A 15,332-nucleotide genomic window follows, 5' to 3' on the forward strand; every position below is an offset into this window, starting at 1 on the left:
ACCATCCATTCGGGTATCAATATATACATATATATATTGATCATTATTATTAAATATTAATACTTCTAGTCGTATACTCTTGCTAGAGTAAAAGTGGTCTCGCGCGTCCCAGATATAAACATACCCGAACGCCATAGGCAAATACAGTGTGTATCAGCGCATGTATTCTTGCTTTCATGATATGCGATAGATACTAACCTAACGAAACTTGTCCTTACATTTCTCATTTGGTATGTCTTAGTCTTATTTTATTTTTTTTTTTCAAAGACGAAAAGTAAATAGAAAAAAGAAAAAAGGGAAAAGTTACTCCTTTACTTAATACAATTCGATGAGAACATACAATAATTCTGACGAAAGTCATTAAATTAAATGGTGAAGATGAACAGATCTATCTTTTTTCTTTTTCTTTCTCTCTTACAATTTAAGAGTTACAAGTAAAATTATCGTGCGATGTAATTGCAATATAAAATTATGCACATTTATGTGATAAAAATAATCGATTCGGAGCACTCGTAAAGTAATCGAAAGACTTGGCTCTGCCAACATAAAAAAATATAATATTTCACGTTAAATATACAGAGAGTAAACTAAAGAAAGTACTTAATTCATCGGATAAATCATCGGCGCGTCCGCCGGAAATACTTTCTCTCGCAGAATCCACAACTGTGTGTTTGCACCGTGCATATCTGTGTGTATCTCGTATCTGAGTGCGCCGCACACTTAATCGAGAGTTTCGATACGCTTATCGTTACATTTTTTTTTATGTTTTTGTGATTTTCTTTTTCTTCGTTTACCTTAGTAGTCAGTCGACTTCGGGGTCCGTTTAGAAAGAGAGAGGTACATACATGCCCGCATTCGCGTCAGAGCGAAGAATGCGCGTTTCTTGATTTTTCGTTTCGTTCACTGCTAAATATCGTACACCGCTATATTTACACACCTTATACGATACCTCTAACCTTATTCGCTCCCTCTACACGTCACAATGAAATCTCCGGCCACGAAAGGGAAGCTGTTTTCTTCTTTCGTTTCACGTACTTCGTACGGTATTATTAGTGCGCTCATTCGGATTACTTTACAAGTACCCTCCGCGATAATAAACTTTCCTCTTCCGTGCAACTAAGTCTTATATCATCGAAAAATATCATCGGAGATACCTCTATTATACTACTAATTCTTAGTTTTACCTTCAGCGAACAGGAATACTCATTTCCAGTCAATGTCTCATGGAGTACGATTATTGTATATGTATACATTTCTTTATCTAACTAAACATAAACATCGCGCCTGTGAAATCTTACGAAAAAAGTAAACTAAACGGAATCGCGAATTATATATAAATAAGGAACAATGAGATACAGTGCGCAAAAGCATTACCGTAGTCATTGCCCGTTGTGGATATCATATCGATATAACTTTTATATAAAAAATTCAAAGAATAATTGCACTGCCTAATACAATTTTTGTTTCTTTTTTAGTTCCTTCTATGCCAAATAATATTATTCTTTAATATTGCACGAATCTATTTGTTTCAAATAAATTATTTTTGATATCGGTCGACGATTATCTCCAATAAAAGTCATTAAAAGTTTTCTTGTAAAAAAAATATCATATGTATATACAAAGATTTATAAAAAGCACTGCTGATGCAGCATTAGATAAAAGAGAAACAAAATAGAATGACATACACATTATTATCGTATTCTGTTATACACGCAAGGAATCATCCCATTGGTATTGCGAATACTTGGAAAAAAGGCAATTGCCGCGATTTTCGTATGACGCGCAAAAATCACTGCCGATCGCCTTTAATCACATCTGCATGTCTAAAACTTTGTCGTTCAACGTCACCTAAAAAATATTAATAACATACATAAAATGAATTTTATCGAATCAAATGTAGAAAAAAATTGAAGTTTCTAATGTTAAGGCTTGCATCACGAAAATATATTTAAATCATAAACGATTTACTATTGGACACGTGCAGCCTGAAGTGACGATTTCTCTCTCTCTCTTTCATTCACTCATTCATTCTCTCTTTCTCTAAATACTTTTCTAAATACAAATGGCTGAGAATACTATCTACAATCGCCTACTTTCTCAGGTTTTTCGTTTCATATGCATTTTCCTGTGTGCCGCGTATCGCATATTGAATACGAACGCTTTTTCCAATAGTATAAGCTTTATGATTTAAATTCTCGAGTTTATGTACAGGCAACTGAAACGTGATCCTAACGCGATCCTAACGACGATCGCAAGAGGAACATATCTACGTCAAAGGACCGTTACTTAACTTTATTTTTTCTTCTCTCTCTCTCTCTCTCTCTTTCTGTTTCCCCCCTTTCCTACCATCTTTCTTTTCTTTCTGTGGTGTGTGTTACTATGATGGATCTACTTGTGGTGAATATATTGTCGCTCTTTACCATACAGACACATGCGGCAGAAAATAGGCATTCTTTGTTGCGATAATACACTCTACATCGTTATTCAAAAGGAACTTCGATTGAACTTTTTATTATACGCTTTATCCCTTTTGTTATTTCTTTTGCTTTTTAATTTTTTTCTCATAAAGGCCAAGGTCGGGTGTGCATGTGCACTACCGACCATGTGGATCAAAAGCAAGCCGAATTTGAAGTTAAAACGGGAGGAATTTTCGTGTCAACTCGCCCGGTACTAATTCCGCTGGGGCATATTCGCGACACTGATGTTCTTCTTAACACGTGAAAAATATGAACGATAGGCCGTGATCGCGCGGGAGTACAATTTAAAGGCAGGAGTCTCTCTAAAGTTCTCGCTTTATCCGTCCCGACGCAGCCACGGCCCGCCGTCAATAGCGAAACGATCGCACGCGAGATTGTCTGAGGCTACTTTTACGGAATCGATCGTGCGCGGAAATGATGTCCAGCGCCGCTTCTCTTCTGCTTCTTTTTTTTTCATCTACTTTAAATGAAAATTCGTAAGAAAGCGAGTAAACACATTGGAATAAAAACTGCGTGGGCACTGCAGGTCGGATCTATAACTGGTTCCGCTTGGCGCTACGCTGCGCGGATGATAATGATTCGCCGTAGGTGTCAAGTAAGGTCTGAATAGTTAGGGTTTGCTGTTGTCATTATTTAATGCCAACGGGTCGGCGAGCTTCTGCTGTTGCTGCTGCTGTTGCTGTTGTTGCTGCTGCTGCTGCTGTTGCTGCTGCTGCTGCTGTTGGCTGACTTCGCTGACGGCGCCGCCGCTCATCAGCTTCGCGTTGTTGTTCTCTGTGCTGGACATTTTCGTGTATTCACGTTTACGCAGCATGTTCTCCGTCTTGACGATCGTGATGTCCGGATTGTTCTCCAGCACTGACGTGGTGGAGCACTTTGACACTGCCGTCGGCACTTCGATGTAACCACCGCCCTCGCGTTTGATGGACGTCGTGGTCGGCACATTCGCGTTGATCTTCTGGAGGATGTCATTCACTGACTCGCTGTTTTCCGTCGTCGATTCTGTTGTGGCGTTATTGTTGCTACCGCTGTCGATGCTACCGCCGGACGCTACGCTGAGGTCGCCCGCTAACGAGATTCTATCTGGACCTTGTAACGTTGACAGATAAGTTGCGAGTGTGTGGACGGTGACATTGAGGAACTCGGCTGCTCGGAACAATGTTATCTCCTTCCGCCGTAATTTCGCCAACACTTCTGCGGGGCCCGGTTCAGACCAAAAATCTCTTACTCTGAAAGCATACGTTATACTGAGAAAAAAAAATACTAGATTCAAATAAATATTTCTTTGAATAGTGCTAATAACATATTTTATAGAAAATCAGTAATATTTATTAAAAACAAGTACTAGTTTTTTATAATTTAGAAAATATTACTTGTTTGAAATAAATATTATTGATTTTCTATAAAATATGTTATTAGCACTGTTCAAAGAAATATTTATTTGTATCTAGCAATTTTTTTTTCTCGTGTATATTCCCGTATTATAATTCCAATTATTTCGGTGAAACTATTTTTTAATAATTTTTTACTGGCAAACTACTTTAATTTGAGCAAAGCTGTTTAAGGATTAGAAACGCAATTAAGTGGTTTTTCAATTTTTATCGATGTGCTTATTACCTGTACGGATGTTTAAGGCAGCCATAACTGTCACGGTATCTGCCGTAGAGAGTGCCATAAGAGACACCGAGAATTTCGGCGGCAGTCTTCATCTCTAGCTCTTTGCTCTTAATGGCGTCCATAACGCGGCGCGTGAAAGGTTCCTCCCAGAATTCCTGTCGACGTCCCGTCGTCAGGTAATCGTTCATCTTTATTACGTCTCGGAATTGTTCGGGAATCGACAGATTTGTGGCGTTAGAGTTTGACGGAGTAGTAGCCGCTGCAATCGATATTCAGTCAACATTACAATTACATACAACGACCGCTAGAATGAATACCTGATGATGTACTTATAATCGGCGTAAGAAAAAAAGAATGAGTTTCTAGAGAAAAACTTTCCAAAAGGTAGAAACATTAATTTTCGAGGGAGACGTATTTTCCTGATCGTTAACAAAATTCATCAAAAGACTTTAGAATTATGCAAATGAAAAAGCAATGTTTCAATCAACATTTATTCGAATTAGTCCTATTTTAAGGAAATAATATTTCTCCTAATAATATATGTATTATGCATCGTTTTCACATTATATTTTCTTTAACCTAAATATTTTCTTTTCTATCTTTTTTTCATATTCGTTTACTTTCTTTCATGTACCATTTTATATTTTCTCTCGAACAAGACAATAAAATATGTATTGCTTTTATCTTGCATATGAAAATTATAACAACAATGATAACGTTAATAAAATGTACAAGTAATTACAAAAATAGGGTATATAAGGTTGTAAAATGTATACAGGTATAGTTAGAAACGAGCCCATTAGACATAAACTAGGCAAAACTTTCTGAGAGTGGAGAAAGGCTCCACATCACAGGTAAAATGTAATTGCGGAATGATCGTGTATACCTTTCTTTTCTTCAGATGCGTCGTCCTTGGGCATGTAGGACAGCTAGAAAAAAAAGTGTAGTGGTCAAAATCGTTGAATAGAATATTCGCGCGAGGAATAGTCTAATGCGACGGTCGGATGCAAGAGAAAGTAGAACGACACCTCTTTTTAAACTCGTCTTAATTTAATCATGTGTGCGCACTCACGTCTGCAAGTGAAGAGGAATAGGGGGAATCGTATCTAACGATAATTGGCCTTACCACCGGCAGTGGCGTTTCGTTATTCTCGTTCATCATCATCTCGTCGTCCCAACTCTCATGGTCGCCGCCCTCGCTCATCATTTCCTCCTGAGAAAAGGTTCGACGTGACACATTAGAGTCGTGCGTGGGTATCCCCGCGTACGTGCGATACCCGCCGCTGCGAGTCTGACAAAATTATCGTATTTTTACATTCACGACCGTACATTCAACGGACCGTAAAGTGTTCATCTTAAGTATTCCGTGTAAAGCTCGGCATTGTCGCGGTGCAGTGTGTCCATTCTTTTTTTTTCTCTCCTCTCACCTTCTTGTAAATCTTTCATAATCACTCGTTCTGCATTCAACACCACGTTTTTGTATGGACATACCAATATTTCGAAAGTCCGAAGGTTTTGAATCGCGACGTAATTGTGAAGTTTCTGGACTCTTACTTAGAATATTAACGTTATAAAAATCATTCTGAATAATTAAGACGAAAATGTAAAGGGGCGCACGTTTTTTTTTTATTTCATGGATTAGCATGATTAACATTTTATCGATATCATGAATTTTTGTGCAGAACGTTCGGTAAAAAAGAAACTTTACAACAAGATGTTACACTTAATATGAGACATTTTTATAAGTCAATATTATTACACCGACTTTTTTCGCAAACGGACTTGCGGAATGCGGCAACAGTTCAATCGCCAAGCTTTACACGGAGTATGTTTAGCCCGTGATAGCGATAAGAGATACGTACGTTCCCGGTGATACAGGTGATCTTGGGTGTGAAGACGTCGTGTGCCGATGGTGGGTCGTCTAAAGGCGGACGACCTCTGCGTCTCTGTTTTGGCGGTGGTGCCTCTTCGGTTTCACCTTCCCGCAAGACCGTCTCGACACCGGGAGTCCCGGTACCGGGACTGTGGCCGGTGTTGTTCAGGTCGTTTTGTGTGGGATCGCTGCGCCAACTCACCTCGGCGAGCCCCTTGATGTGCAAATCCTCGGCGGTTTTCAGTAACGACGACAACCTCGTCTACAAAGCGAAACGGACGAATACAATTATTCTTCTCTACTTCATTGCTTCGTTACTTTCTTTTAGTAAAATAACTTTCTCATACGTAATTATTACCAAAAATCGTAATTACTATATTTCTATGATATCACATGTAAAATTTGTGTAATACTTAGGAAAGAATATGGTTACAATATAATCGTTATTAAAATACTATTTTTTTTTTAATTTTGTAATGCGAAAACAGAAAGGAGGAGGGAGAATTGCGAGAGTAAAGGTAAAAGTTCAGAGTGTTCAGAAAAAAATGTAGACAAATACGACTTGTGTAACTGCGAGAAACTCGTGAAATCCGCTTCTTCCGAGGAAAACTGATTGCTTATTTATAAATAAGCAACGTGAGATATTTAGCGAGTTGTTGAATAAACGAAAATGGTACCCCCTTGACATTCCAATTAAATGCTTGAACATTAACATTTTAAGATATTACAGTTAGAAGCTCATTCTTCATTTAAAAAAAAAAAAAAAAAAACATTTTCTCTCTGTAAGTATATTAATCCGTGACACAATTACGACTATCATTTATAAGTGTGTGTGTGTGTGTGTGGGTGTGTGTATGTGAAATTTATGCTGAGGTTCTACGTAAATATCTCATCATGTAGGAAACGTCATGCAGAAATAAATTGATAACTCCTTTTCAATTTATTTCATTTATTATGGAACATATTTTTTAATGATAAGTCAATCAAAGTTAAAAATTATTAATTATCCCGTAATTACGGAAACTCAATGCATTTAGACGGGATGTTTTTTTTAAAGCTTGAAATACCGCCAAAGGGGAAAGTCTAAAAATGAAAGACAAGCCCATTACTCTCGGGTCGCTGACACGGACCGCTTATTTATTTTCATCAGCATTATTTTCCCTCGCAAATATCCTTCGGATCTCTCCCCTGGAAAAAAATACCCCTATACGTTGCACTCTCGTGCATGAGAGCGGAGAAACTCGCGCGACGTATGTACCAGACGAAAAAAGAAAATGAAGATCGCGAGCACATACGGGCATGTACGGAGGGGGAGGGGGGGGGGAGTGGGAATGGGAGGAGGTTCGCGCGACACAACGGCCCCCAATTATTATTTACTAATTTTCACCAGCGCGCAGCGACGATGGTGTACCATTCGCCGTGGCGCGGCGCGACCGAATGCTAAATAATATGAGAACTTTCTACAAACGGCCGCGCGCGGCTTTCTATCGGCCATGGCCGGAATTGGAAAAATGCCTATGTGGGTCAACGTCGACGCCGCCGCGGAATAATGTATTTCAGAAATATCGCCGCTTTCGTTTCTTGCTTGCGCGGCGGGGAAACGGGAGAGGGAGGAGAACCGCGCGCGCGCGCGTAAGAAAAGGGATCGTGGGAAAAAAACGGACGACGTATAACCGCGTGATGCAGAGGCCCGATCTAAAATCATTTTGCAGATCTCCCTACCACTCCGTACCGGGAGCGTTCAACAGCCTAGGCGCTCCGTTCCGATCGCGAGGTGAGCTTAAATCGCCCGCCGATCTCCAATCTCCGGGATCGGGCCCTGGCGATTTTCACTCGGTGATTTTTCGCGATCCGCGGGATCCGCGCGACACGAAACGTGCCGGAGAAAGCCTCCGCGCGCGGCTGCGACTGGCTCATCACGACTAGAAATCAGGAAGAATTCGCTGCTCCTCTAAACGGAAGGAGTTAGGTGCCATTGAAGATTCGCGCGAGGAAAGACCGCCAGTTTCGCGAAAGGAGCTACGAAGTTGTGTCAAAGCTGTCGGATGCTGCGCAGATGGGAGATTTTGAAAGTTGGCTACGACAGATTTCTGGAGATTTCTTTAAGAATACATATTTTTATCCACGATAAAATGCACGAAGCGTAGTAGCTGAGACTCAAACTTTAAACTGCAAATGAAAATGCGTTCTACGTTAACTGTAAATGAGATATTTGAAATTGGGGCAAGATGTATCACAGAAATTTGAAGAAAAATATCTTAATGAATTATAAAACTTTAGCGAGTTAGAAAATAAGGAAATTTATTTCATTTTTCTGAACCATTTTATCTAATTTATTTTAAAAGATATGAAATAATAAGCAATTTTTGCGGCTAACTTCATATTCAGCACACAAAATTACGTAAGACATTATTCATAATTCTCAAATATTAAAACCTCGCAGATCTGTGTAATTTATCAAAATTAAATCATGATTATCATGCATTTATTTAAAAAATACTATTATTATTTATTATATTTTCACACTTTTTCCAATCTTTTGCATATTATTTTTTAAAATTAGAATACATATTTTTAAAGCAGAAAAACACATGATTTAATGTTTATAAATAAAAGTTTTATATGGGATTGAAAAATATTCTACTTTTCAATTCGTTAGAATATAACTTTTAAGGAAAAGTTTATGACAAAATCTACAAAATATCACAAAATCAGATAGGCCATAGAGACACATCTCAAGAGAATACATAAATCTTAAATGTATTTGTGAAAATTTCAATATTGAGGATGTATTGAACTCTGTTGTCAAATTATTTCGTAATCTAATGCAAAGCAGACAGGCGAAATATTTGAGATATCTCGAAAAAAATCTCAGGGGATCATATTTTCCTGAAGTGTACTCCGGACAATCTCGAAAAATTGGAAACATAATAATATCGCAAACAAGATGCTGGAATGGTTTGTTTCGTTCTCATTAATAAAACCAGATGCAAGGAACAGTGCAATAGTATAAATATAAATGGGCTTTCGAGGATTATCCGTAGCTTTATTATTATATTCTCCAAGCGCACAGGCTTCCCTTTAATCCACGATTAAAAAGTCTTAAGGATTACGAGAAAAACAATTAGCGGAATGTATAATACGAACTGTGTGGTTACCGATTCTTCATTTTATAAGTACATATATATATATGTATAATATGTACGGATAATATACCATCAAAATACATGTTTTAATGACATATTCGTCAACAATTGATTTTTCTCTCAAAAATGACATTTCTAGCAACTTTTCAATTTTCACAATTATATATATGTTATTTTAACAGCCACCGAAAAAAAATTTCCACCAAAAATAGAGTCTATCTTAAATTAATTGAAAATAGAATTTTACATTAAATGTCTCTAGGTCTGCCTCGGAATTTCTACATAGGAAAAATCGACGTTAAATTCATCAATGTCAGTGTCAGACACAACTGCGTATGTTCTTATCGATTTCCTTGACTGAATATCACTACGTCCCCCCCCCCCTTTTTTTGTTTACAGACTATGAATTTACCCTGACAGATCGATATTCGTGACATGTTATATGCGGTGGTCTTGTCACAACACGTCCCGGAGCATTCGAACTTACGATTGTCGTCGGTGCGAATGAGAAACGTTAGCAAGACTTTTTTGCAAGATAATAGGCACCGTAAAGTTCTCTCGTTAACCATGGCTGTCACAGAGCGCGGCGGCTGTTATCTACGCGAAATTGTTGTTATTGGAAAAGTGCTGAGGAAGGCGGGGATTTATTGTCTGAAGAATGGCGGGATTTTACTGCTTAACTTTATTTCACGGCGACGTAATAAAACGCCCGCCGCAAATAGCAACATTAATGAGCACGAAGTGAAAATATATCTAAGATGTAGCTTAGAGAAAGAGAGATAGAGAAAGAGAGAGAGAGAGAGAAAGAAATTATCACAGTCGACAATATTTAATTCATGTTTTATAGGTGCAATAAGCGTTTTGCGTCAGTCTTCTTTGTCAAACTGTCTTCGACAATCCATTGTAATTTTTGTACAAATATATCTCTTTTATTAATTGCTTTGCAAACCTTTCCTATTTGTTTCCTCTCTTTTTATATTTCTGTATATTCGAGATCTTTATTGTTTTCTAATAATTACGAGATTTCCGCGTTAAATTCGCTTATTATTTCTGTTTACAATCCAGCCTATTCATTCGCGCACTGAGAAAAAAAATTGGTAATTTGACTAAATTTTCCAACTAAATTAAATCTTGTCTATTCAGGTGTTTATATATTTCAATTAACTATATAAATACTTAAATTGAAATTTGTGTATTTAAGTCAAATGCATAAATTCTTGAATTGACAAAATTTTATTTTAGTTGGAAAATTTTGTCAAATCAACAAGATTTTTTTCTCAGTGCGCATAACTTATCTAACTTACAATCAACTTAACTCGGAACAATCTAACTAAACATCTTCGTCTCTCTTAATCCTTATCCCTCTGTTTCTGCGCCCTTTTCTGTCTTATCTTTCATTCTCTCTCTCTCTCTTTCCCTTTTTGACATTTCTGTTAAACACGATTATCTTAGAAATAACATTTCTCCTTCAATTTTCCTCTCTAGAATAAATTTCTCAAGCGAGTTGCTCGCAGAATCGATAACGATACGAACATCACGCGCAGAAGAAAAATCTAGAGGGAGATTGTAACACTTACGTGATCAATGTTGATCTCTCCCTTGTACATGAACTCGACCAGCACCTTGATGTCTGAGAATTTGACGTCACGCATGATGACGATGGGGTCCTTCTCCTCGTACTGCGATAGGATCGTGTCGAAGTATGTGCTACACGCCGACAGTACAACCTGCGAACATGCGAGTCGGCGCAATTGTTAATCATTTATGCGGCGATGTTATCTGCGGCCGCGCGAAAAAAACAGTCGTGTAAATAACGCTCGTAGTAATAGTAGTAATGGAAACGCGATTTTAAATTCTACATGCGTTACGAGCACAGCCGCTCTGGACGGAGTCGTACGTGTCGGATTATGTATCGATAACGCGCGGGTTAATTGAGACAGCGGTCGAAGCCGTGAACCTCAACGTTGAGGATGAGCCTCGCGGAAGAGGATGGATGCTGTATTATCGTATTCCCCTTCCCCCCCCCCCTTTTTTTCCCGCTCTGTAACGCTCTACGAGAGCAGCGTCCACTTCGTAGTCGCACTCGACAGCGCGGGCGGCGCTAATGAAAAATGCATTCGCTTTCCAATCTGCGCGACATTATTACGCCATTTATTTACCGAGGTCAAATTGATTCCGCCTTGTGTACGTTATCCAAATTTAATCATAGTGGCCGACGGTTGATTGTCGCGGCGCTGCACAATGCGGAGCTAAACGATATTTTCGTTAGGACTCTGAGTTGCCGTTCGCGTCAAATTTCACCGGCGGTGGTGACTTATTCTCGTTACCACCGTGGCACGCGCGTGCACGCACACACACACACCCACACAGACGTGCGGGGACGGTGGTACGGTATCGTTTATTAATCAGAAAAGTCGTTGTATAAGCTTCAGTTTCAATGTTCCCTGATTAATTTGCATTAATTGACACTGGACGTGACACCGGGTATTGGAATCACGGGCGATTTGTCGAATTTATAATTAGCACGGAGAAACACATGTAACACTATCTGTTTTTTTTTTTCCTTCTTTTCTGCAGCTCGCGATAAACGTCACTTTGGTCTCACGTTACGTAACACGATCCAATTTATTCGCTTCGGCAAGTATAAGGACACGCGCGTACGCGCGTACCGATCCGCACACGACAACGGCGGCGGCGGCGGCGGCGGCGGCGGCGCCCGCGACGCGTCGATCATTATTAATTACCGGCGAAATGGAATTGTCCGGGAAGTCGTATTGACGCGCGTAACGAGCGTTACTAACGTAATGTATGGATCGAGCGCGCGTCACCCGATAAAATATGAATTCCTGTCTGCACATTCAGGGGATTTTTACCTCCCCCCCCCCTCCTCCTTCCCTCCCGTTCTCCTCTTCCGGACTCCTCCTCCACGGACGTAAATATCTGGTATGAAAGTCAATGAGGCAGCACCTCATACTCCTTTAAGAATTCTTCATTCGCGACGTGGCATATCGTTTATAACCCTTCTGAGGGCGGTCCTCGCTCCCCCCCCCGTCCTTCCCCCGAAGAAAATTTTATACAAAGTGGTGTAACGCGCGTCCCTTTGATCGATGTATCTGTAATAGCGCGACTCCAGAGAGGCGTTATCGCGATGTTAATTCTTCGGATATCTATCTCGCGTAATTTCTTTCAGATCGCAGCGAGCAGTCCTCTCGAACGCGCGAATATCGAGCGGCTCCGCTCGCGCGACTGTGTCGAGATTTTTCCGTTTCCATCCAGTCCGATCGACCTTTTTCTTTTTCCTTCTTCTCTCTCTCTCTCTCTCTTTTTTTTTTGCGTCACGGACGCTCCGGGCGATCGTTAGATCTTATTCAGCCGCGCGCATTGTCGTCACAACCTTCCGATTAATTGCACCTCCTTTGTATGCTAATTGGCCGATGTCGTTGGCGCGCGCGTTGTAGCAACACGAAGTACACGGGAATAGGTAAATTGGTACGAGACCCTGCGCGCGCGAACGAATGTCGTGGGAATTTCCGGACAGTTGCGCGAGTTTCTTTTTCGCGACGACGACGTCCCCGCTAATGGCGCATCGTCGTCGCCCGTCGTCGTTAGGAAGGGAAAAAAAAATATATATATATATATGTACAAGGCGCGAGAAGCTTCTCGGGCGGCCGAGGCGAAATTTCCAATTACGGAGATCCATTTTGGAGAAACGCGTATGTAATCGTTACCGCGCTCTTGCTTCTTGTAAATTTTATTTCAACGCACGGGAACATTCTCTACCTCTCGTCTCTTTCGATTTTCCGCGACAGTTCCCCCCCTTTTTTTTCTCTCCGGCTCGATAACGATCTCCTTGTAAGAATAGACACATTAGGGATTCCATTTGATCGTCCGTCCGTAGACCGCGCGGTGTCTTTCTATTATATTATAGTATCTTCATCGTCAACTCGTACTAGCTACATATGTATTTTTTTTTCCCCCCCGGTCGCCGTGCCATGTGTTCATATTCCACCCTTTCATTTTCCCTAGCTCCGCGTATTCGTCCCGCGTTCTCCTCGTTAATCCATCGAGTCTTAGTTTCCCACTAATTTTTAGTTTCTTCCGTCGCGCGAGCGAGGGGTGGCACGGGGCGGGGGGGGGGGGGGGACCGCGAACGACTAGTGTCTGACTCGGCCCCGCCCAGTCAATAGCCTGAATATTTAATGTTAGAAGTTCCGTATTGATTTTCGCGATTTTTACGTCTCCGCAAATAAGGCCGTAAAGACCGTCTCGCGGGCGAGCGGGGGTGGGTGGCGGTTGAGGGAAGGGGGAGGGGGCGGAAAAGGGAGACGAGGGGGCGGAAAAGAGAGACGCATAGACGCGTTACTTTTCAGTGCCAGCTATATAACGCTTTTTATTATGCCGGGGCGCTTTTATGGGGAAATACTGCGATGAAAAAAGAGGAAGACGTCGAGACGAGCGGGGGAGGGCGGAAAGGGCAGAAGAAGAAAGAAATTGCACTGCCCGGGTTTCATATCGAGTCATTACGATCCTCGGGCACTTTCGACCCCTCCCCCTTCGCCACCGTCACCGGCTTCCACCCTCTCTCTCTCTCTCCCTCCCTCCCTCCCGGCCAACCCTCCCGCCGCCGTCCGCGACGTCTTCTGACATTAAACTTTTTATCGTGCATAACGGCGCTTCGTCTTTCGTCAAGAGTAAAAAAAAAAAAGAGAAATATAAATGGAAGAAACCGGCGGAGAGAACGACCCTGCCTGCGCGGAAAAGGGGTGCTTCGTCAAATTTGTCGATCTCCCTCGTCTCGGTCTCCTCCCACTGTCCTCGTCGCTTCTGTCTTGGTTTTCTTTCTCCCTTTCTTTCTTTCTTTCTTTTTTTTTTTTTTTTTAATACAACGAACGCGGAAGCATGACAGGCGCGCGATCGATCCCAAGACGCTTTACGGCAAAACGCGGCAGCGAAACGCGGAATACCGACTGAAATTTACATTCGTAATGGCGCGCAATAAATATTTATTCGACCGGACATTATTCCAGTTATTTATATGAATCGATATAAAAGCGTATCGCGAGAGGATGGACGAGGACGGCGAGCGGAGAGAGCGGAGGGGAGGGGGGGTCATAATGACGAGTATTGCCCGCGGCGCAAACGTCGATGCGAGGCAAATCGGTATTTACGAAAAATCACGCTGATACTCTGAAATTTTAATCTTTGCGATTTTTACAATTAAGCGACTTTCGCATAAAAACAAAAAAAAAACGTTTTTCCAATTTCGTGTCCGAAAACCTTGATAAAAAATAAATAAATAAATAAATAAATTGCCGCAACGAAATGTCGTGCCGAGGAAAATGAATATTTTTATGCTGTTCATATTTTACGTTTTAGATTACGCTATCTGTCTCAGACATCGAATAAGTAATGCTCCATTACTTTGCATATTCCGGATAATCGACTGTGTAACCTGCGTGGAGAGTAAAGTCAGGCCGGATTACTTATCGTGGCGCGGAATTTCTTTTTTTTTTCCAGAATTTCCATTTCCCGCGGATTATGCCGATCTTCGCGAATCAGCAAGAGTTCAGAAAACTCGGAAAGTTTTCGAAAGTGCTCGCAAGATAAGCGAAACACGATGCGTTATCGCAGCGGGAAATTCCGCGCGACGAGAGCGAAGAATGGAGACATTGATATCAAAATCTGCAAATATCGATAAATATCCAAGAAAAATAATGATCTCGGGAAATAGAAGAGTGAAATATGAATCTCTCTTTCTCTCTGTCGCACAAGCTTTTATTGCGAAACGCAGATTGCTCGTGTCATGTAGCAGTGCTCGACATTAGAAAAAATATTTAAACAAAAAAAAAAAAAAACTGTGCGAAGGACGCGATTAAAATAGAATGTAATCTTTGTGAGTCAACACAAGCGAAACAAAATTATTTTTAAATGATAATAAAATACAGGCAGAAGTTCACTCTGCACTATTTTTCTAAGCACTAATTCTCGTAAGTTGAGATCTACGTTATCGCCTGTAATTACCGATCGTAATTACTTGTCGGTACTCGGTATCGACATTTAACACTGCTTGCCAAAAGCTGCGCTTTCGAGCGTCCAAAAGAGCCATAATTCATAACGTCTATAACGATCCCAGGGACATTTCACTTGCGCGGCGAAGTTCGTTATAAAAACGAGATTACTGGCCCCTCCCCCGCCTGCAGTTACGTAATTCGATCGATA

General features: G+C 40.7%; 1 protein-coding gene across 6 annotated transcripts in view; it reads right to left on the reverse strand.

Moving 5' to 3' along the window:
• Positions 1-251: 251 nt before the first annotated feature.
• LOC105834572 overlaps positions 252-15,332 on the reverse strand; it is a 108,533-nt gene continuing 93,452 nt past the window's right edge. For all 6 annotated transcript variants that reach the window (XM_036285072.1, XM_036285059.1, XM_036285064.1 and 3 more), the window contains 6 exons: positions 10,691-10,840; positions 5,957-6,229; positions 5,221-5,307; positions 4,981-5,023; positions 4,095-4,353; positions 252-3,706 (listed from right to left, as the gene is read on the reverse strand). In XM_036285072.1, the coding sequence (XP_036140965.1) occupies positions 3,088-3,706; positions 4,095-4,353; positions 4,981-5,023; positions 5,221-5,307; positions 5,957-6,229; positions 10,691-10,840 (1,431 nt within the window). In that variant the 3' untranslated portion in view covers positions 252-3,087. The remainder of the gene's footprint in view (positions 3,707-4,094; positions 4,354-4,980; positions 5,024-5,220; positions 5,308-5,956; positions 6,230-10,690; positions 10,841-15,332) is intronic.

The sequence above is a fragment of the Monomorium pharaonis genome, chromosome 1 (assembly GCF_013373865.1).
Source record: "Monomorium pharaonis isolate MP-MQ-018 chromosome 1, ASM1337386v2, whole genome shotgun sequence".
Lineage (NCBI taxonomy): Eukaryota > Metazoa > Arthropoda > Insecta > Hymenoptera > Formicidae > Monomorium > Monomorium pharaonis.